Source organism: Lutjanus erythropterus, chromosome 11 (assembly GCF_056507025.1).
Source record: "Lutjanus erythropterus isolate fLutEry1 chromosome 11, fLutEry1.hap2, whole genome shotgun sequence".
NCBI lineage: Eukaryota > Metazoa > Chordata > Actinopteri > Lutjaniformes > Lutjanidae > Lutjanus > Lutjanus erythropterus.
Genome location: NC_139327.1, coordinates 19,989,517 through 20,012,471, shown reverse-complemented (window position 1 = coordinate 20,012,471; position 22,955 = coordinate 19,989,517). Strand labels below are relative to the sequence as shown.

At 38.9% G+C, this 22,955-nt stretch overlaps 2 protein-coding genes across 2 annotated transcripts; one reads left to right on the top strand and one right to left on the bottom strand.

The window, feature by feature from the left end:
* Window positions 1-828: 828 nt before the first annotated feature.
* layna (layilin a) lies at window positions 829-7,162 on the top strand. Its single transcript, XM_084730302.1, has 8 exons — window positions 829-907; window positions 1,033-1,053; window positions 3,498-3,795; window positions 4,825-4,982; window positions 5,066-5,110; window positions 5,238-5,300; window positions 5,406-5,502; window positions 6,330-7,162. Exons 1-8 carry the CDS (start codon window positions 832-834, stop codon window positions 7,033-7,035), a joined length of 1,464 nt encoding a protein of 487 aa, XP_084586428.1. The 5' UTR covers window positions 829-831; the 3' UTR covers window positions 7,036-7,162.
* A 3,370-nt stretch (window positions 7,163-10,532) lies between these two features.
* On the bottom strand, window positions 10,533-22,758 carry alg9 (ALG9 alpha-1,2-mannosyltransferase). The gene is made up of 15 exons (XM_084731199.1): window positions 22,558-22,758; window positions 20,725-20,860; window positions 20,071-20,205; window positions 18,328-18,398; window positions 18,121-18,209; window positions 17,694-17,829; window positions 17,502-17,589; window positions 17,112-17,217; window positions 15,221-15,343; window positions 14,399-14,553; window positions 14,158-14,287; window positions 13,176-13,323; window positions 12,045-12,174; window positions 11,828-11,958; window positions 10,533-10,809 (listed from the first exon to the last, which is right to left on the bottom strand). Exons 1-15 carry the CDS (start codon window positions 22,695-22,697, stop codon window positions 10,686-10,688), a joined length of 1,842 nt encoding a protein of 613 aa, XP_084587325.1. The 5' UTR covers window positions 22,698-22,758; the 3' UTR covers window positions 10,533-10,685.
* Between the last annotated feature and the right edge of the window lie 197 nt (window positions 22,759-22,955).

The window sequence follows — 22,955 nt, the reverse complement described above, 5'->3', positions numbered from 1 at the left end:
GGGCAGGGCTCCAGCGGAAAGAGGTGAGGTCATGGGGTTGTTTTGCTTGTGTTCCAGGCCACTGTCAATCAAATTAAATCAAACCACACAAACGCAGTCTTGAGGAAGCATTAGCTGAGCTTTTGAGTGATTTCTGAAATTTAATCTAAATTGTTTAAAGTATTTGATGTTGCAAAGAAATATTTAAGATTTGCAAGTTTTCAGAGGCTTTAAGAAAAATTATACACCTTGTCCCTCCTCCTGGAGGTGTCATCCACGTTGGCTCATCTGTTCTGCTTCGTGCTGACACACAGTGAGGGAAGAGCACTGCAAATACTCCTCACAGATGGACCTGAGAGAAATATTTTAAAATATCCCTGATTGAGTTAGAGGAGATCATTTTCATGTAACACTTTTGTAATGATAATACCAAAGCTTAAGTAATAAAGGAAGGAGTGAAATCTGCCTCTTGTCAGCGTTTACGATGAGAAGCACTTGCATGATTAGATGTCTTGCGATCGATGCAGCCTCTTCTCCCAATCATTAAGACTGCTCTTAACAGATTACAGCCCCCTCCCAAACACGCACAGCCTTTTCTCCTCCTCTTCCTGCTCCTCCTGTCTCTCACACACTCTCTCTTTCAGTAGATAGGACACCAGATTTGCCTCTTTAGCACTTCCCTCTCCTTGAATTTCAAGCTTTTTAGAGTATTTCCTTCCACCTGAAGCTACAGCTCAGAGTTTATCCACTTTCCCCCGAGCTCCTCTGACCACCAGATGAGCAGACAGACGGAATGAATGAGACTAAACTAAAATACAAGAGGTGGTGGTGAACTGACCGCAACTAGCAAAGATGGAGCTGCTCACAATCTTCTTTCACCTCCTGCTTTTTTGTTTTGATCCATCTGCAGCCACAAGTCTGATTACAGGTAAGCTGCATGCAGAAAACAGGACACAGCACATAAACATGAACTCTTGATTCAATTGTGGCTCTGTGTTTGGTTTCCTCATGGCCTGCCTTCCTGATCCCATGCTGGATGTTTGGCTCTTGAAGCGGATATATTTGAAGCCAGAGGTAGGCAACACACAGTTTTATAAAAAGCTTCAACAACTAATTATATATCTATAGTTGTGGGTACAACGTTCCCATAATTCCCACAGTAGGATCTTTCACTTTACAATAAGACTACCTTTAATAATGATTTACAATTAAGTTCTTAATTAGTTGTAAACACTTTAGAAATCATTAATAAGCTGTTGAAAGGGGCAACAATGACCTGCTACTTACCAAATAGTGAGCCCACATTTATCTGTACTGTTAAGTAGGCCGATGCCCATACTGATACTATGGAGTAAAAAAATGTAGACAATCAGCCAATATTCTTTATACAGAATATAATATACATATATAGATAAACACATTTGTTGCAGTGGTTCCTCAAAAGATTACAGCTTTATTATCCAAAATTATATCTGGGCATCAAAACAGTAAACTTTTGCTTTTTAATAATTTAATAATTTTTTATATTTGTAAATAACTATAAATTAAAAAAAAAACAACACACACACAAATAGAGCAGAATATATGTTAATATCAAACCTGAATTACAACGTGAGAAAAAGGATCAAATAAACATAAAATGCTGCCTAAAAGCTAACAAATAAAAACTCTGCATCTGCATTACTGTATGTCCTTAAAAAAAAAGTTTTCATATTGGACAACCGATATAACAGTTGCGCTCTACTGTGAAGCCTCAGAGCTCATTGCTTATTTTGTTTACTTTGTCTTCTCCATCAACAGTATTTATACATGTCAGCTTCATCACATATTTGTTAATAAGTTAGTGCCATTTTACCGCCGTCACCATGTCTTAGTTGTCAGAAAGTTTCATTTGGCATTAAATTAGCATATCAAATTACCGGATTCATACACAAAGGCTTTATTATTTACTATTTTTTTTATTGTGTATCAGAATGCAACATTTAATACTTTACAGTAAGGCTCCCTTTGTCAATATAATCTGCAAACTCCTTTTTGTTTTATTTAAATTTTTTTTTTTTAGTTGATTCATACCAATTTAAACTACCCCTTGATATAAAAATGAAATAAAAATACAACTTTGCAATTGATGAACGCACAGACAAAACTGGTTATGCTGAATTAGCCATTTTCATCAGGGCAGTTAATTGACCAGTGTTGGGCAAGTTACTCAGGGAGTGTAAAAAGTTACTTTTTGCTTATTAATTGTTTAAAAAGTAATAATATTACTTCATTTATTACTCTGTATCAAAAGCAATTAGTTATATTACTCGTTATGTTACTATATTACTTTTGCACCTTGTTGGTGGCTGTGTTGAGCCCCAAAGTTAAACTGCTGATCCAGTGAACTGTTACGCCCTGAAAGCTTTTGTAGTGAGCTGACCAGATGTTGACTGTGGTGGAAACAAAAGTAACTTTAGTAAAATTATCATTGTGATTAATAGAGGATGGGTGGGAAAGAGGGAGAGAGGCTTTGTGCGACGTACTGTCTAATTTTGATGATCTAATTCTGAGTCCTCTGGAGAATTATCTCTGTCCTCTCAAGTTCATACTTACAGTTTTTAGTTTTGCTTTTTGAATGTCCTACAATAGTGACACGTGGAAACAAAGCAGCCTCTCTAATCAATAGAAAATCATTCAAGAAAACACTCAGACACAATATACACAATAAAGAAATTTACCTTTGCAGGTAAATGCTATACATGCACATGTTATGCACATGTATAACATGCTATAGCCTCGCTATATTTATCTTTTAATAAAAATTGAAAATTTTATGCCCTCAATGTTGTGACATTGAAATTAGTATCAAATACTGGTCTTTCAAAATATTGTGTCAAAATTAGAAATTCCAGTATCATAATAACTATGAGTAACTGTAATATAATTACAGTTTTGAAAATTGTAATCCCTCGCACTACTCATTACTGGGAAAAGTTATATTATTACAGTAACGAGTTCCTGAGTAATGCATTACTTTTCAACACTGTTAAAGACCAACCAGAACGGTTGTCGAGTTTATGTCCAATGCACGGTTAACTAAAAAACGTGCCAATTTAAATAAGTGTGACAAAAATATGTTAGTAATGGAAATTTTTTTAAAAAAGTACATTTTCAGACATATTGCAGTTTCTTGTAGCGCTTTTGTTGATCCCTACTTAAAATAAGGTTCCCTTTTACCAGTTATAAATTTTAGTAAATCATTATTAAGATTAGTGATAAGCAGTAATCTTCTGTTTCTTCTTTATGTTTTTATGAATATTTTATATTGTTTAAAACCTTAATAATAACCTAATTATAAACCATTTATAAATTGTTTAAAAGTAGTCTGATTGTGAAGTCAAGTAGTATTGCAATTTCTTGTGTGATGAGTGAGTATGTGAAGAAAATTCAGTACACATAGTGGCACGTGTAAATAAGTGTGTGTGTGTGTGTGTGTGTGTGTGTGTGTGTGTGTGTGTGTGTGTGTGTGGTTGCAGGTCAACGTGTGTGCAAGGCAGGAAAAGGGAAGCCATGTTACAAGCTGGCCTACTTCTCTGAGCTCCGGCGGAGGCTGAACTTCGTCGAGGCAGAGCTCGCCTGCAGGAGGGACGGAGGGCAGCTGCTGAGCGTGGAGTCTGCGGACGAGCAGAAGATCATAGAGCAGCTCATCACAGAGCTCCGCCCAACTGATGGAGACTTCTGGATCGGGCTCCGCCGTAACCATGGAGACGAGAACAGCAGCTCGGACTGCTCTCCTCAGTACTACTGGCTGGACGGCAGCAAGTCTGCATTCAGGTGGGTGGCAGCTGTCTGGTGCAGCCAACTCGTTTTAATTCATGGGCCACATACAGACCAGTAAATCCACTGCATAATAACCTATAAACTATAATTATCACCTCCACGAACCACTCAAGCTACATCCATGCCTGTCCAGACTCATGTAATTATGTAGAAGGAATTTTATTAAAGGTATTAAGTATATTTGTTGGCAAAATGTGACTTATTGCTTATTTGACTTACATTTTATTCATTTATTTATTTATTTATTTGGACTACTCTTCCTGAGGTTCACACATATGTAAAAAAATAAAAAATCCAAGCCAAAAACACAGAAAAATATACAATAACCAGTCAAACTAGCCTCGACTACAATAACAACAATGGCATCACCCCCCTACATTATATCTTAAAATAGTCAAGAGAGCATTTCATGCTGCTCAAAGTAAAAATGGTACCACTAAAATTGGTGTATACAATGACTGAGAAGTTGAAAATAAAAATGATACATGCATACACTAATGATTATTAGTCAGATATTACGTAGCAAAACATTTCCTATTTAAGAAGGGACTGGTGCTCTGTGACATTAAATACTTCTTTAAGTTCTAACAGTTTTTAAATTTGCCATTTCTGATGGCAAACCATTCCAAGATTTCCCTCCTCTGTAAAGAACAGTACTCTGATTTGAATTTGTTTTTGAGACAGGAAGGTGCTATACAAATAAAGTTCATTATCATTAAATTATTGTTGTTGTTGTTATTGTTATCATTATTATTATTATAAACATGAAATGGGCAGTGGCTGGATGGATGTGTGGAATTACATAGGCCAAAAGTAAAACAGAAGCTCCACAGGAGAACATGCTGCCTTTAGTGTTGTCAAAAAAAAGTCAGTATTTCAATTTAGCATGTTTCTCTGATGACATGTTATGGCCATTATATGATTCAGTGCACTATGTATTACACATTTCTCCTTTAATTACTTAATTAAGTAGAAAAAGTGTTCTTTGTACATGTCCTTTGTGTGTGTGTGTGTTTGTTGTAGGAACTGGCACTGGGATGAGCCATCATGTGGTTATGAGGTGTGTGTGGTGATGTATCACCAACCGTCCGCCCCTCCTGGTCTGGGTGGGCTCTACATGTTTCAATGGAACGACGACAATTGTGAAACCAAGAACAACTTCATTTGCAAATACACTGCAGGTACCTCTGACACACTAATTCAATATACTTTTACTTTGAAAATATTTAAACATTGTTGACTGTGATTCATTTTCTCTCTATAGAGAAGCTGTTGGACCCTCCCCCTTCTCCCAACTCCACTCAAACAGGTAAAATGTTCTCAGTGTGATTATTAAAAACACATCTTATGATAACAGACATTTTGGATACTTGGACAGTGAGTGTGGTCAGTAGACAGTGAGACAGTCTGAACATCATAGCTGCTTTTCCTTACAGATGTCCTTCCATCATCGGTGCCACCATGGAATCCAGGTGAGCACAACAAGTTCAGAAGTACAGGTTTACTGACCCGGTATACGCATACAACTCTGATGCTGATATCCCAACGCCAACATGACAGTCAGTAAACCTCTGCCTCTGTTTGTCTGTGTCTCTCTGTTATAGCTCTGAATTTGGTTTACATCATCATTCCCACCATTCCCCTGATACTGCTGTTACTGACAGTGCTTGGAGTCTGCTGCTTCAAACTGCTTGTCAGACGGTGAGAATACAAAACAAGATACAACATACTTAAGACAAACAAAAGTATTACTTCATCTGCTTCTCTTCGTCTGCACCAGAATGCTTACTATATATATATATATATATATATAAAAAATCCCTCTCTCAACCCCTCCTCCTCCTTGGGGGGTTCGGTGTGTCTTCCTCAAGCTCGGGTCCTCTACCAGAGGCCTGGGAGTTTGAGGGTTCTGCGCAGTACCTTAGCTGTTCCTAGGACTGCGCTCTCCTGGACAGCGACCTCTGTTCTCAACCACTGTTCCCTTCACTCCCAACATCTTCTCCAGCTCTTCTTCTAGCCCTTGGTAGTTTTTGAGCTTTACGTATATATGTATATATGTGTGTGTGTGTGTGTGTGTGTGTGTGTGTGTGTGTGTGTGTGTGTGTGTGTGTGTATGTGTATACACACACACAAACACACACATACATACACAAACTTTTCACAAACTTTTCCAACATGCATACATTTTGCCACTGACAGGTTCAGATTGTTATTCTACATGTCTGACACCATTATGAAATGATCGCTACAGAGATAGATGTTTTTTGTTAAAGAGTAAGATATATTTTATTTAACCAGAAACAACTGTTTTATTGCTTCAAAATGTGGCTTTCTTTTCAACCTAGTCAAGCTTAGCACATTGCATACAGGAAAGAAGTAGAAAGTTTACCAAGGTTCCAAAAGGGGCGAGGAAGGGTCAATTTTATATTCACTTCAGAAAAACTGCATCTGTTATCCTCTACAACTGGGTTTCATTTTGTTAAAATTTGAGGTGTCTTGTTCTTTATGCTTCTCTGTGTGTGAAACAGAAGGAGGAAACAGCAGAAATCAGAAGTATGCCAGACAGACCCGGGCCTCTGTCCCACCACCACTCCAAGTGATGTGTATGACGTCATTCGCTCCCAGAAGGACGATGACCTGGTTTCAGCTCGCCCGCACACCAAAAACACCTCCTTTTTATGCTCCTCCCCTGACACACCCACGGGTGACTACGACAACCTGGGGGGTCGGGACACAGAGAGTGGCTTTGTGACACTTGCCAGCACGGAGAGCTGCTTCCTTAACTTTGACATCAATGACCTCAGCCTCGGGCGTCGTGGCACATTCTACGACACCAGTCTGGGTCGTACGAGAAAGAAGGACATGAACGACAGCAGTCTGGGTTGCACCGGGCACAGAGAGTTTTATGACAGGAGTCTAGGTCGTCGCACAACAAAGAGCGAGCATTATGGCAGCACTGTGTACGGGGACCATGGATTGTATGATGACAGTATTGGAGGAGGGAGTGACCTCTATGATCCCAAACTACGGGCTGGGAGTCACACAGTAAAGGCTGACCTCTATCAGACGTACATCACCAACGGCAAGGAGGACACTTACCGAACAAGCCTCGGAACCTACGGAAACCGAAAATCCTACCAAGCAAATCTGGACTGCTACAGAAACGGCCTGACTCTTGATGGTAGAGGGAGGTACTTCAATGAACAAGAATGGATCAACAGAGAAAACTACTGATTCTCTAAACAGCTTCTTTATTGTGTGTATGGCAGTGTATGTGTGATTGCGGACGGGGACGAGAGAACGGCAAAGCACTGTGCATGTATGTGGTTGTCATTGTTTGTCTTGTCTTTTAAATCAGGTGAAGGCAAAATGATATTTGTCTCTGGCCCCACTATTCAACCTGTAGCCTCTTGGTAGACTTGGCCAATATGGAAATTATTCTGTGGTAATCTAACACAACTGTATTAATAGGAACCTGATAATTACCTTTAAAGCGATAGTTCATCCAAAAATGAAATTTCACTCAATATCTCCTCACCCCTGTGTTGATGTGAGGATGGGTGAAGACCTCCAGTTCACAAAACACTCCTGGAACTTCAGCGGAAAACAGCGTTGCAGCCAAATCCAGTACAATTGAAGTAAACGGTGACCAGTTTTAAAATGTAAAAAAAGAACACAAAAAAAAAACACAAAATGTCTCCATACTGCTCGTGTGGTGTAATCCAAGTGTCCATAAGCCGCGACATTAAAATTTGACCCTAAGAGAATCCATTTACACCATGTTTTTAGCCTAAATGTCAACTGTAGCCTGTCTGACCTGATCCGCGTGCACACGCCTGAAGTGGGTACACAGGCTTTCGCCCAAGTGGCGCGGCTGCAGCAAAGAAATAATGTTCCTCTTCTATGTCGAAGTCCTCAGACATTTTCTTCTTTGTTGAAGAAACAAGCGTGTTACAAGTCACTATTTCTGAGCTGATCTCTCTCTGTTGTCTGAGTCGCTTCCAAGTAGCATGTAAACAGAGATGTGAAGGCATTGCGAGATCTCGTATATCTCATGTCACACCACTTCGGCGAGAGCCTGTGTATCCGCTTCAGGCGTGTGCACGCGGATCCAGTCTGAAAGGCTACAGTTGACATTTAGGCTAAAAATGTGGTGTAAATTGTGTCTTTTTGAGTCAAATTATAATGTTGCAGCTTACGGACACTTGGATTACACCACACGAGCAGTATGGAGACATTTTGTGGGGGGGGGGGTTGTTCTTTTTTTACATTTTAAAACTGGTCACCATTCACTTCAATTGTACTGGACTTGGATGCAATGCTGTTTTTTTTTTAAGCTCCGGGAGTGTTTTGTGAAATGGAGATCTTCACCCATCCTCACATCAGCACAGGAGTGAGTAGATATTGAGAGAAATTTCATTTTTGGGTGAACTATCACTTTAAACAATTCAACAGCAACACATCTTTCCATAAACAATGTCCAGGTTGATCTGAATTCTCAGAAGACCCCCAGTTTTCACTGCAACTACTATTGATTTTTTTTAAATTGTACGGTTGTGTCAGTAGTTATCTGAAAGACTCCACTACAAATCAAATCAAGCACCAAGCGTGAACCAAACTTGACGTTACCCATTGGTTTGTGGACTATTGTATACAAGCCTCAAGCCTGGTGTTACAGGTCATCATCTTGGTCTTTTGAAACCAGAACATGCACAGTGCCAACATGAGCGGGGAGCTGGTGGTTACATATAACCATACTGGTTACATATTGTGCGTTTAATAGCATGGAGTGTCTCAGATGTGTGACGAGTGATTATGGGTGTCGTTGACAGTCAAAGTGTGTGTTTGGCAGTCTGTCTGCATGGCCTTGTCATGCTGCCCTTGCCTGGTAGGATAAATGCCGAGGTCTCTTTGAGGACCCTTATGTTTGCTGTGCCTGAAAATTTACCTGATATAAAGAAGCTACCTCAGACAGATTAAGACACAGTAGACCAATACTGCTTGAGGAAGCCAAGCCTAGATATTTTTTTATGTACTGCAAGTGTGTTTTGACATGGTCTTAGATTTTAAGATGGCCAAAACTTGAATTGATTTTCACTGATTGATTGTTCCCTTATTTATTAATGGCTTTCTGTCTCTGTCTGACAGTCCAAAACAATGCTAGCGAGTGGAAAGGTGGCTCATATATTAAATTCAGCTTGAGTGCCTGCAGCCTGACCACAGCAATGGCATGATATTGCAGAGAATGAAAAAATGTAGCATCATTATTAATATTTATTCACAACGTATAATGCCTTGACATCTCTCCTGTAAGTGAGAGTGGTTTGTATGTTTGTTACATAAGGAAATCTTCAAATAAAATTACATTAGAATTGAATCTGTCTGTGTGGTGCAGTGATTTTCAGAGGTGGGAAGTAACTAAGTACAAATACTTAGTTACTGTACTTAAGGACATTCAGGTATCTGTATTTTTTAGGAATATTTTATTTTTTTTGACAACTTTTTACTGTTATTCCCTACATCCTTACAAATATTTGTACTTTCTAGTCCTTACAATTTCAAAACAGGCTCATTTCTTTAGTTTTAATGCATTTTGAGGAGAAAAGATTACAAGACAAAAATGATGTGACATAATGACAAAATTACATAAAAGACGTAACAAAGATGACGTAAAAGAAGTAACAGGATGAAAATGATGTAACAACACAAAAACAATGTAAAAGATGTAACAGGATGAAAAAGACAAAAGTCAAAACAACAAAAACATAAAAGACGTAACAAAACTTAAGTTTTAAAGCATTTGAGGGGAAAAGAGGTTACAAGACAAAAATGTGAAAGACATAACATAGAAGTCTTAAGACGAAAATGACAAAAGATGTAACAACACAAAAATGATGTAAAAGACATAACAATACGAAAACAAGATTAAATGACAAAATGGACAAGAGAAGGAGACTCGGTCATGAAGTGAAGGTGAGGTTCAAGTTTTACACAGAAGCAGTCAGTAGAAATGTCAATGTATGGAGGGCGTCTTTTCACTTTTATACTTGGAGTACATTTCAGAGCCTGTACATTTTCACTTTTACTTGAGAAAAGAAGTTGAATCAGGAACAGAGTATTTTTACACAGTTCTCTGGACTTCTTCTACTTCTACACACTAGGCGTGTGTACTTTTGCCACCACAGGTGAGTTTGCCATGCCAATAAAAACAGAAGGGTTGTACTCGCAGTCAGTGTTTTTATTAACATTCCAAGTTAAATTAACAACGCACCCTCACTTTCATTCATCTCCACCACTCACACCCAGTAGGTCATACAATAAGATACTGTTCAAGTGCGGACAACAAACGCTACAAGATTTCTTTGATTAATTATTCAGAAAATTTGTTCCCTTCAGGCCACATTTTCAAGTCAAGTGTGAAAAGAAAACACTTATATTTGTGTGTGATGGCCTGTCCTGGATTAAATACAGAAATCTTGCAGTGTGCATCCATTGTAAGACATTCATTTACACACAAACACACTCACACACACCAGCTGAGTTAAAATGTTTACATACAGGTCCAGCTGATACCTGTCAAGCACACCTGCATACATACAATTTTCTCTTCACATACACACAAGCCAAAAAAAGCAAACATAATGTCCTTAAAGGGTCTGATATCATCAAATGTTTCATGAGACGAATACTTCAAATCACATGCATGCACACATGTCCAACACACACACACACACACAGACACACACACACAGACACACACACACACACACACACACACACACACACACACACACACACACACACAAATACCAGCTGTTTTGAGGGAAAGTGATTGATTTTTGTTGTCAGGATTTTGTACTTCAGGCCACGTTGAGGTTCAAAGATCAGCCATGGGTCCGTTTACGAGGCTGCTTTTGCCGCCGCGGTTTCAAGATGACGTAGCGCCTATAGGTGGTGTGATGGTCTGATATAAACGGGATGTAGAACGCTCTGAAGAGAGGAGAAGACCTGAGAGGGAAAAATATTACATTAAAAAATGGCATCAGTTTCTTTTAAGCCTTTGTTCACATGAATCTATAATCCGGTGAGAACCAGAGGAGCTTAAGAGAGCCCAAACAAAAAACGACCATACTTTGTCCTGACTTTGTTTATTCATTATAGTCTTTATTATTAAAACTACTTAATCGTTGATATCACAAATTAATTATATCCTCATCTTGGGTTAACACAGCATGTTTTTCCATGATAACAGTTAATTTATCTTGTTATGAAGGTTTCCTTTTATTTAATAATCTCACTACTTAATGTTTATGGGAGATCAGGTATGCATTGCCTGCCTGCCTAGATGCCATCTTCACACCTGTTGCAGCTGATTTAGGCTGAAAATGTGAGATCAAAGATTATTTTTTCACATTAATGAATAAAGACACTACCAGATGTGTGTCATGATTTCTGTAGTTATTCATTCACGCAGCATAAAACCCAGACAGAGGAGACTCTCAGCCATAGCTCTTCCTGTTACTAACTGTCATACAACATTTAACCACAAGGTGGATCAATCAACTAAGCAGTTAAAACAAGACACCCTGTAACAAACATCCATTATTGTGAAGCTGCAGACGGGCTAATCTTCACCTTAAATGATGAGGACAAGTATGAATGTGATCTAATAGTAATACATTATAAATGATATTAGAACTGGTGCTCCTCCCCCGAAAGAGAGAAACTCTACATGTGCATTTACACACAAGGCACAGCAACACAACTTCTTTGATTATTTAATTCTGATTCTATTGGAGAGTTTTCTTCGTCCTGTCAAGTTTATAACTACAGTTTTTACTTTTAATGCTTTAATGTCCCACAATATTTCTTCTTCAAAGTTCTTAACCCTTGCTTTATCAAGCAATTTCTACCAAATGTGTGAAATGTCAAGCTGATACTATTTTTTCAGTCTCTATTCCTTTTCTTAACTTCTTTTTAAGCTACAACAGATCAAGCTTTTTTAAATTTGTGTTTGGGAAAATACCTTGATGCTTGAAGGAAAGGCTTATAGGCGATGATGTTCCACTCCTCTTTGCTGGCTGAATAGCGTGGCTCAAGTGGCGTCTCTTCATCTGTGTCCAGGTCTACTAAGTAGTGACACTGCCGTAAATCCACCTACCCGAGCAGAAATTTCATAATTAAAAAGCAACATTGATTAACTTCAGTGCCAACAAATGCACACACGTGTCTGAGTGACTCACATATCTGGTTGGTTCCTCCAGGTTCTGGTCATTCATGTGAGGCGGGATGATCTGTGTGGCCAGAGGACTGGAGGCGTACGGCTGAGGCAGCTGCCCTTTAAACTCTGACTGAATGAAGTGCAGTTGCCAGCTGGAGATTAGGAAGAGAAACTGTCATCAAGTGACTCAGCAGGGCTCTAGTAAAATTTTTAATTTAGACCATTTGATTTGTCTAACAGTAAGAAAACAGAAAGCAATTAAAACAGAGCACAATGTATCAATTAGTATGAAAAAATACTGTGTATCAAGAGTCATTTGAAGCAGTTAATCTCATTCTACAATAACCAAATTGTATTTTAAATACTGCTGAAATGTGTGTCACTTTGTGCTGTGCATTATGAATATTGCACATTATCCTTCAAAATATGACAACTCACTAAATGCCTCAAGGATTTAGACCAAATGGGATCACAGTGTCTGGGAGTAAAAAACATCCTGGAACGGAATTACATTACTTATTTATTTTGAGTTCATTGTTCTGTCTTACTGTTTATATTTAGTTTATGTAAAGCACTTGTAAATCAACAGATACTAGGGGTGCAACGGATCACAAAACTTAGGGATGAGATCATTTTTCAGATCAGCAAAAAAAAATATTAGGGTTAAATTATTTTGAAAACATAAAAAATTATATATACTGTACTATGCTGTTTTTAGTCAATCATATTATTTATTTCTATGATGATAAATGTGCCCAGTTTCCCAGTCACACCACTGAAGCCTACAGGATTTCACTCAATGGGGGAAAACATGACAACTTTCAGTCACGTTCCCTTTTTTTTAATACTCCATGTCCCAGTATTCAACTTCAGAGTAAAAAAAACAAAAAAAAAACAAGCACTTGGCTTTTCTTTTCACTGGAAATCTACATTGAGATTTATTTGTTATTATATTATTGCTTTAGTACATATTATGACTTTACTTTATTAGGATTGTTAATCTTAATAGGTCTCCACTGAGTAGCCAGGCAGTGGTGGGAACAAAAATGCCAGCATGAAAAGTCTCAAGCACAGTCACACCTGGAAATGACGAAATACACTTTTCCTACTTTATTAGACTTTGATGACCTGTGTAGGAATCCTGCATACTGACTTGTGCGGTAGAAGGAAGCTGCTTGGGAAGCGGTACCACTCTTTGCCCACACACACACTAACAGGTCTGCCCTCAGGGACTGAGTGAAGAGTGGGATCCTTGGCGATACGATGGAACTCTGGGTACAGGTCCAGAGGGGCGTGGTAGCCTGTAGACAGAGAAAAAAAAGCTAATTTCATCCATCTTTAACTGTTGCAGTTGCTGCCTGACACTTGTGCTGAGAAGAACAATATCTCTGGGCAGAGCTCTCCAGGGAAACAGCCATCTAAGTCTAGCCAGCTTCTCCAGGATATTAATTTTCATCTTCAGTGTTTGACAATTACTCACAAAATAATTGATGACAAAATACATTAAGAATTGCAGTGATTGCACAGACAGGGGATAATCCTCACTAGACAAGCAACTTCAGAAAAATGCAATAATTAAATTCAGTGTATATGAGAAATTGTGGCATCATGATGTGCCAGAGGCAACGTCTCTGGGAGGGCCTCCCTCACTGACATATATAGAGATGGACATCATGACAGCTCCTCAAAGTGAAGCCAAAGTATCTTGATTGCCACCTAGTGGCTGGATGCAGTATGGGTCATAAACCCTGTTAGCAGACAGGTCATGGGTCAAACTAAAAAGGTCAAAGTACACACTGAATACATTTTTCCCAAAGTTTCTGTCATTTAAGATAGTTCTTCTCACAACTGTCTATAAAAAAGTGGATTTCACATCTTAATCGACAGCTGAGCACTGATTGGCAGTCAGTTGGCTGGCTGTGCGGGAGGGAACTTGAAACCACGACTCCACCTTTGATCTAGTGACTCTGGCTCCAGGGCAAGATGGCAGTTCTTGTATCTGAGATATTTTGACTTCATGTCTATACAGAATGAGAAGGTGGAGACGTGTCATCCATCTTAATTTAAAGTCAAGACCCCCTTGAGCTGGGTGGTCCATATCGCCATGGAAAGCTCTGGTCTGTGGGTACACACACCTCTGAAAAGTGCAACAGAGCGAGACAGTGACAGCACTGTGAAGACCACGACTGCGCTTAGAGCCAACCAGTTGGAGGAGACGGTGTAGTGTTCCAGTCGGTACCGCTGGAACAGGAAGTGGTAGCATTTCTGCAGGAAATGAAAAAAAAAACTAATTTTACAGCACATTCATGACCAAAAGGGGCCAAATACAAAGTGACTAACACAGACTGCCGTTTTGCCATAACAGGCTGAACACACCTGTAGAGAGGAGAGGGCTACTGCCCCACTGAGGCAGATGAGAGGGTAGATGGGAAAGAGAAAACGCTCTTCTTTATGAGGTCTGGTGAAGAAAACCAACATCCACAGATACATGGGAGACAGAGTCAGCCAGTATGGACGGCCCAGGTTCTGCACTGCAGGAAACACACGTGCACACATGAAATCACAAGAGGAGCTGCTTTGGAAATTACCATCACTGCAAAAATAAGCTTCAAACATTTGTTAGATTTCAGTGGTTTCTAAAAGTTTTAGACCATGCACCCCTTTCTACATTCTGACTAGGCTGATGCACCCCCATCTCCCACAACTTAAAAAAATAGCCTATTTGTTAGAGCTACAATTATTAGTTCATTAATCAATTAGTTGATCTAAGGAAAATTAATCAGCAACAAGACATTTGAGGATGTAACCTTAGGCTTGAAGGGGCAGGTCACCTTAAAATCAAAAATAAATATTTTTCCTCTGGCCTGTAGTGCTATTTATCTTTCTAGATTGTTCTGGTGTTCACATGCAGTCCTACACTGAGGAGGACTCAGGTACAGGATATGAGTAGTGATTTGATAACATCATATCAGCTTCAATCTGTTTCTCAAAATAACTTGTTACGTCTGTGCTGATGAATGTAAACAGGAGAGCAATGACTTGAAAGTACCTGAGTGCGTCATCACCACACCACTTATTATTTTCACACATATTCTTCTGCTGACTAACACCCTTACCATCCCTCTAAAAATGCAAGTAATGACAACATTTAGTCTTTTTTTTAGTGCTGGTGTTATGACACACGCACACAGTCCTCACCATTGAACCTGTGTAACAGTGTCTCCATGAGAGCAGTGAGTGGCAGAGAAAACAGTGCCAGAGCAAACACCAGGTTGAAGTTCAGGATCCCGTTTACAAAGTAGAAATGCCACGGCTCTGTACCTGAAAATCAAACAACACCAAACACACAATTACAATTACAGCAAGATCATAACTGTATAGTTATTACAAGACCTACTTAAAAGGTAAAATCCACAGAAGGGGACGGTGAAAGAATTTGTTACAATGAAATGTTGAATAATGATCGTGGAGACTTAAGCCCGATCCAGACAATAACACAAATATTTATAGGACCTTTGGGCTTATTTCTGCCAACTTAATGGAGAGTAATAGAACCTCTTGGCACACTTTCAAATGGTTTGATATGATTAGTGTTAATGTTGGTATGCCCTCTAGAGTTTAGTAAAAACAGTGCAGCTTTAAATTTTTCATGTTTTCCCAAAGATCCATTTGCTCCATCATCTAGACAATCATTAACATCATGAACATGCATAATCACTCTAAGCACTGTAAGTCCTAAAGGGTAAATCTTTAACATATTCATTGTAATTTATCATAAAATGACCATGATATGTCATCAGGGGTTTAAGACAACATGTGAAGTTGAAAAACTTGCTTCTCTGACAACAACGCTACAGCTATGGTCTCCTCCTTTGAAACTGTTTTAGTTTGTTCATGTCACATTAGTTAGTGTTAAAATTAATGCTGAATGTTTGCCAAATGAGTTAGTGTCTGTTTTTGAGTTGTAAGAGATCATTACTAATCTTTTATAAGGAGTAGATTTTTAGAACGATTAAATTGAGCACTATATTAATAGGGTCTGGCAGGCAATAAGGCAGGCAGTCACTGAACTCAAACGCTCGGACTCACGCTAAGAAAACAGAAGGACCTTTCTGGAGCTGATCAGTTAGTTCAGGGATGCTATAACTAACAGTGGAGACATTTCTGTAGTTTTGAGACACTATTCATTCAGATAAAGGACCAAAATGTAGCTAACTGCACATTCAAAAGTGAGCACTGCAGTTGAAATAGCAAGTTGTCACCATAGACTGCATATTAAATAAGTTAAATCCTATTGAAACTATGATCTATGGTGGAAGCGAGGAAGCTCAGGCAGGCTGCAGGAACACTGCAGCAACACAGGACAAGCGCAACATTGTAATTTGACAACAACAAGTGATGACTCCTACGCTGTTATTTTATCAGCTATTTAAAACTATCAGTTGTCTGTCAGTGCTAAGTTAAGCCCGTTATCATGAAAACAAAACCCCACTGTTCCAAAAATACACAATAGTTGGGTTTATTTGGCTGATTTTTGGGGCAATATTTGTCATTTTATTTTGCTAATATAATGGTCTGCAGGGTGACAGATGCTGCTCCGCACCATGCTCTCATCTAACAGCACAGTACACACCCAGTCAGGTGGACCATGAGTGCATCAATCGACGATGGATGGATGATTGATTTTACCATATTGCCCAAGCCTGCTCTGGAGTTGGTGTTCAGTGACTGTCTGCCTAACTGCCTGCCAAACTCCATTAACAAATTGCTCCATTTAACTGTTACAAACACTTAGCCATTTGCTAAACATTCAGCATTCATTTTAAGTTTAATTAATGTGAATTGGGCAAACTAGAACACAAGTTACCTACTTTAATGGAAATTTCAAAGGACGACATTGCGGCTGTAGCCTTGTCAGAGAAGTGAGTATTTCAACTCAGGATGTTTCCTGAATATCTGATGACATATCATGGTCATTTTAAGAGAAGTTACAGTAAATATGTTACAGATTTCTCCTTTAAATCGAATCAAATTGTGGATTTGGAGCATTATGACAACCCTACATAATAATGATGCTCTTGTACATTACCATAAAGATCGGGTCCATGTGGTGTGAAGACATTATACAGTAGAATATTGAGTGGAGCGATGACCGGTTTGCCATAAAAGAAAGAGTCCACTGCCGCTAGGGGGACCTGAGAAACACACATAGGATAAACAAAGAGTACAGTGAATGGACGTTTACATTTAGCTTCAACAGCATGAACATAATATCATATACTTCATGAAGAATAACAAATATGTCTATACACAGAGTGTGTATTTACCTTGACAGCATCTATGCCATAATATATAATTTTCTGTATGGCACGTGAAGAAACATACCCTGCATTAATGATGGACTGTAACTCCTCTACCTTTGTACTGTGATATTTAAATTTACTTTTTTGTTTTAAATGTTTTTTAAACATATTCTCACCAGCAGCAGAAGCAGAGCAACAGCTGACCAGGTGATAAAACTTTTCCACTGCCTCTTTAACACCAGCAGGTCGAAAGCAATCGGAACCCTGCAGGGAAAATAAACCAAAGCTGAATTAAGAGTAATACATTTTGACAAGTCTGTCTGGGAAATTTGTTGCGGACAAAGTGGTATTTTAGTACATGGCACTACCCAATGAGAGCAGAGAACGGCCATCCAACGATGGCACCGGCAGCCACACCCAAAATGGCTAACGGTGTTGAGTCTTGAAACCACCCCGTCATCGCGACAAGTGTTGTATACATGCAGAAAGAGGAAGGCAGGAACGCTGAGGAGGTGAAACAAGATCATGTCATAAATGTTTGTCACAGTCTCACTATATTACCTCTGCAACGCATTATTCATTCAAACTTCATAGGAACAGAGGAATAAAGTGAATATGCAGACATATCATAAATATGACATTTTCCTTATAAAATGTACACTGCACACTGTATTTTTGTCGTCTGTTTACTTCCTGACAACACTACAGTAACATTACCTTTTCCTACAAACTAAGTAATTTTTCATTCTTAACTTAGTTCAAGATGTATTAACTTGGTGAATAAATTTGACCAACCTGCAGACGAGCAGAACATTCCCGTGCTCAGGACGAGGAATGCCAACATCAGACGGCCCACATGCAAACCAAACTTCTTACAAACTGCCCTGTGTCAGTGTCATACATACAAACACATCTAGTCAGTCACTTTCACATCATATACATACAGACATCGATAAAGTCAGCCCGAAATATGTGAGCCAAAGCACTCGTGTGTAAACTCACTTGTAGAAATAGAGTTCACAGACACAGCAGGAGAATGCTAAGACACATCGTACAAAGTAGAACACCAACACCTGCAACACAGTCATAACACAAGTCTGAAACTTCAACAGATCTCCAGTATAATGACATACACACCTCTGTGTGTGTGTGTGTGTGTGTGTGTGTGTGTGTGTGTGTGTGTGTGTGTGTGTGTGTGTGTGTGTGGATGTGGGAATTTATGAATGGTTTTGGGCAGCCACATGTAGGAACATTTAAAGGGATAGTTCAGATTATTTTTAGTGGGGTTGTATGAAGTACTTATTAATAGTATACAGTAGATGCCAGAAGTGGGGGACTTGAATGACATGACTGAACTTGACTTGAGACTTGCTTGATTAACACTGATAATAGATTTGCCTTGATTTTGACTTGGTATTCGTGACTTAAGACTTGAGGCTTGCCTTCTGACTAAATATTTACATTTTTTTAATCTATATTTTATTGAGAAGTAACATTTTGTTTTTGAAACGTGATTGATTGATTTCCAGTACAATATGCACACAAACCTGGCAACCTCCTGCAGACCAGGAGAGGCCAACACACAAGGCAGCTATCATGGGGGGCCTTGTCCAAAAGTAATACAAATTAAAATTCAAGACTTACATTGTTGATGACTGCAGCAATCAGTGAACAGCGGTACACACATTCTGCAGGTTAAAAACCAGTCACACAACCACAACAACATCCAACTTATCCATCACTACAAAACCTACAAAGACAGGTATGTGAATGTGATATAACCTGTTAAACTATACGGACATGTTACTAGCTAACCCAACTGTATGCTGCTCGCAATCCCACTCTTCACTGTCGTTCATTATTATTGACTGCCACAAAATGTCAAATATCAATAAGCTTTATAAGGTGTAAGCAGGCTGCAACAGTTTTGATTTATACTGAAAATAAAACTCAACTTTTCATGATTACTGTCTTTCAACTGATATAAATGTGGAAACTGGGAGAACAACAGAATTTCTTATGTCTTGACTTGTTACTTGCTTGACCTGAGTAATGACAAGAAATCTGACTTGCTTGACTTACAGCAGGGACTTGACTTGTTTGATTCTCACAGTAACTTGGGACTCGTGGTGTGACTTGCTCCCACCTGCCTCGACCTGTGAATCTGTTTGTGTTATTGTGGGACTCAAGTGAATCCGAATCCTTTTAAAACACCAAAGTCACACAATAACACAAACAAACCAGCACAATGAGGCAGTGGTAAACCAGAAACTCTTCAAGGTAAAATTACTGTTTGCATCCATGGAGCTCGTTTGGTGAGGAGAGACTGATATTTGGCTTGTATGACAGTGGCTCCCTAAAGCGGTGAAAATATGCAAACTATAGTGTACACTTAAAGCTGTTGCTATTTTTTTTTTTTAAATAGACCTTATTTAGGTGGCAAAAATATGTTTTGCTGCTGATCCTGTCCACACCAGTACATTGCTAGGTTTCAGTGCTGGTGCTCCTTTCTGCTTCTCAAAACTGGCGACATGACAACCAGCATCATAAGTAAAAACACTGACTACTGATGGACCTTATACAACCCCATTTTAAATAATATGAACTATCCCCTGAATCATTTTTTACTAAAAAAAATACAGATTTTTACAAATTAAAACAGCATATGCTGTAGGTCAGCTGAAGTCAGTTAAATTATCAACAACAACAAAGATGTTAAAATGAGAGCAAGTTTGGAATAGTTACCTTGTTTGTCTGCAGAACATGGGCATGCAAACACGCAGGAAGAGCATGTAGCCATAAGTAAGCATATGATCTGATGGCATACAATGGAGAATATTCCCATGTTTGCATCCCTGTGCCATACAGCAAGTAGTGCATCTGTCAAAACAATAATGACACAATTATTACAATTGTTGCTTTTTTTTTTATTTTTTAAGATTATTTTTTAGGCTTTTGCCTTTATTTTAGATAGGGACAGCTGAAGATATGATAGGAAAGGGGGTAGAGAGAGGGGGAATGACATGCAGCAAATGGGTCACAGGCGGGAATCAAGCCAGCAACCGCTGCAGAGGACCAACACCCTCAGTACATGGGGTGAACACTCTACCAACTGAGCTATGGGAGCACCCCCCAATTGTTGCTTATTATTATCACAACTGTTAATTTTTTGAAGCATTGAGCCCCCAGGGCTTGGGAAATTAGCATTTTATTTGCTAAAACATACATACGTCCACTAAAATTTGATAGACAAACTTCAAGAAAAAAATAATGGAGCTGTCCTTTAAAGAAAGAGAGGAGAGAGATTATTCTAACATAGATATTAGAAAATCCCTGGACAGGTCACAAATGATAGCATATTACAATGTAGGATTTTAGACAGTAGTAAGTTGTACTCACAGGCTCCCAGTAGTTGAAGGTTTCATCACAGTCTGAAATGTTGCTGAGCAAAGCTGCACAGAAACGTGCAGAGAGCAGGCATTTAAATGCAGTTGAACCTTCTGGAGCCCATACCTGCCCTCCACGACTTATTGACCTGTTAGGGGGAAAAAATAAATAAATAAATCACACAGATGTTAGATATAACACAATATTCACTAGGTTCCATTTCAACATCAAAATGTATTAAACAACACTGAAATGCTGCATTCTTACATGATATACTATAAAAATTAACAAGGTGAAAAACTAAAAATTTCACCAAACAATAATGTTTTGTTTTCTCAACTTTTTTAGTGTACCTCAATAGACTTAAATAGTACATCATGTCTGTTTTATGCATGTGTAATAGAAAATTAACTTGATCTTAAATAGACTAATTGACCGTTTGAAGCAGACTTGTATAACTTTTAACTGATACTTGTCTATGTATTTTAATATATACAGGCTTAACTGGTTGATGTTTCCAGTAATTATACAACACCAATTAAGAACCCAATTGTGGTAATCATTTCAGAGCTGGATAATTAACATGCCCTTGATTACAAAGATTAAGTGTTTGATCAGATACAAAGTAAATGCCAGGTCACAGCAGAGAGAAGACAATTGAACTGTGTCTGAGGGTTATCATTTCTTAACATACCTGACTGTTCTAATGTTTTCTTTTACCAACTTAGTCATTATATCCACATTACTGATGATTATTGATCAAAAATCTTGTGTTAATATTTTGAGAAAGCACAGTTCACCCCTACAATATTCCCTAATGCTTGATGTTTTATCTAAATGTTTAATCCAAAGCTTTATTATTATTATTATTATTATTTTATTTTGACTAATATTTTTATTTTATTTTTATTTTACATAATTTGCTTTCTTTTCTTTTTGCACGTTGGTGTATTTTGGAATGAACTGTCCCTTTAAAGACCACTTCATTAGTGTTTATAGTAACAGTCATACACTCCTCTTATGTCGGGCAGTGTTTCCTCTGCTTCACACTCATCTTCAGATTAGATAGATTAGTCGCCTCAGCTTAGCATTGATCCTCACGTTACGTTTTGTTATGACACGTCATCCTACAAACTACCAAAACAGAAACCTTTCAGAGGACTTCAGCATCGTTTCAACCAATCACTGATTTATAATAACCCTTAATGTCCGTGCAGAGAGCGAGCTGACAAACTGGTTGAATGGCTGTCAGATATATTAAATGTGACAGTTAGTGTGACAGTTTGGGAGAATGAATGAAGCTGACCAGGTAACCCAACTGCGATACGCTGTTCTATTAAAACAAAAACGATTCAACTAGTTCGTTACTGTGGTAGAAACACAACTTAACAACCATTACATGTTAAACTAATGCAAACGCACAGTCCTGTAGGTTCTTTAGTGGACTATATCGGTCGCTATTGTGTTGTTGTGATCGAAACTTGCTTAACGTATCAAAGTAGCTAGCTAGCTTGCTAGCTTCCCCTACTCACGTCTAGAAGGGAACTCCAGACTCGCGAAAAACCTCGCGAGAGTGATAGCTACAACCCAATTATTTTCTTTCCTTTACGACGACCAGGTGTCTTTGTCCCTAAACCTAAGCAGGTCTTCAAACATCAAAGCAACATTATAAACATAATTCGTTCGTGCAATATGCACTAAAAAGAATAACGCTACAAATCTCGCGAGGGTTTCACAAATCAAGGGTTCTCTCCAGGCCACGACCTGCTTAGGCTGTCAGTCAGACCAGTGATGGAGCGCACAGCACCTGCGTGTGTAACGTCTCTTCTCCCAGGTGATACTCACTCTTGCCGAGTCTCTGTGATTTTACTATCATCGCCGCCTTTCTCCTCTTTCAGTGGCCGAGCTTCGGCAGGGACGTTAACGTTGTTTGCATCTTGTCTGCTGCCTCGCCTGGTTCGCTGCCGGAGCGCCTTGGCCGCCATGTTTTCTGATGGTGCTCCCGAGTGACACTTCGTTCATTTTCGTCGCTGCCCGGTTACTGACAGCACTCATCATGGGGTTTATGTATCAAGCCGCGTGAAAAGACTCGTTATTAGATTTTTCTAACGGCTTTGGGCTTCACGACAAGTTCTGAGCCACGATTAAATCACGACAACAATTCCACAAATATTTGTGTTATTTACAGGAAACGTTCCAGGAAATGATGGACTCCTTAAGTCTTAATCACAACATCAAAGGAA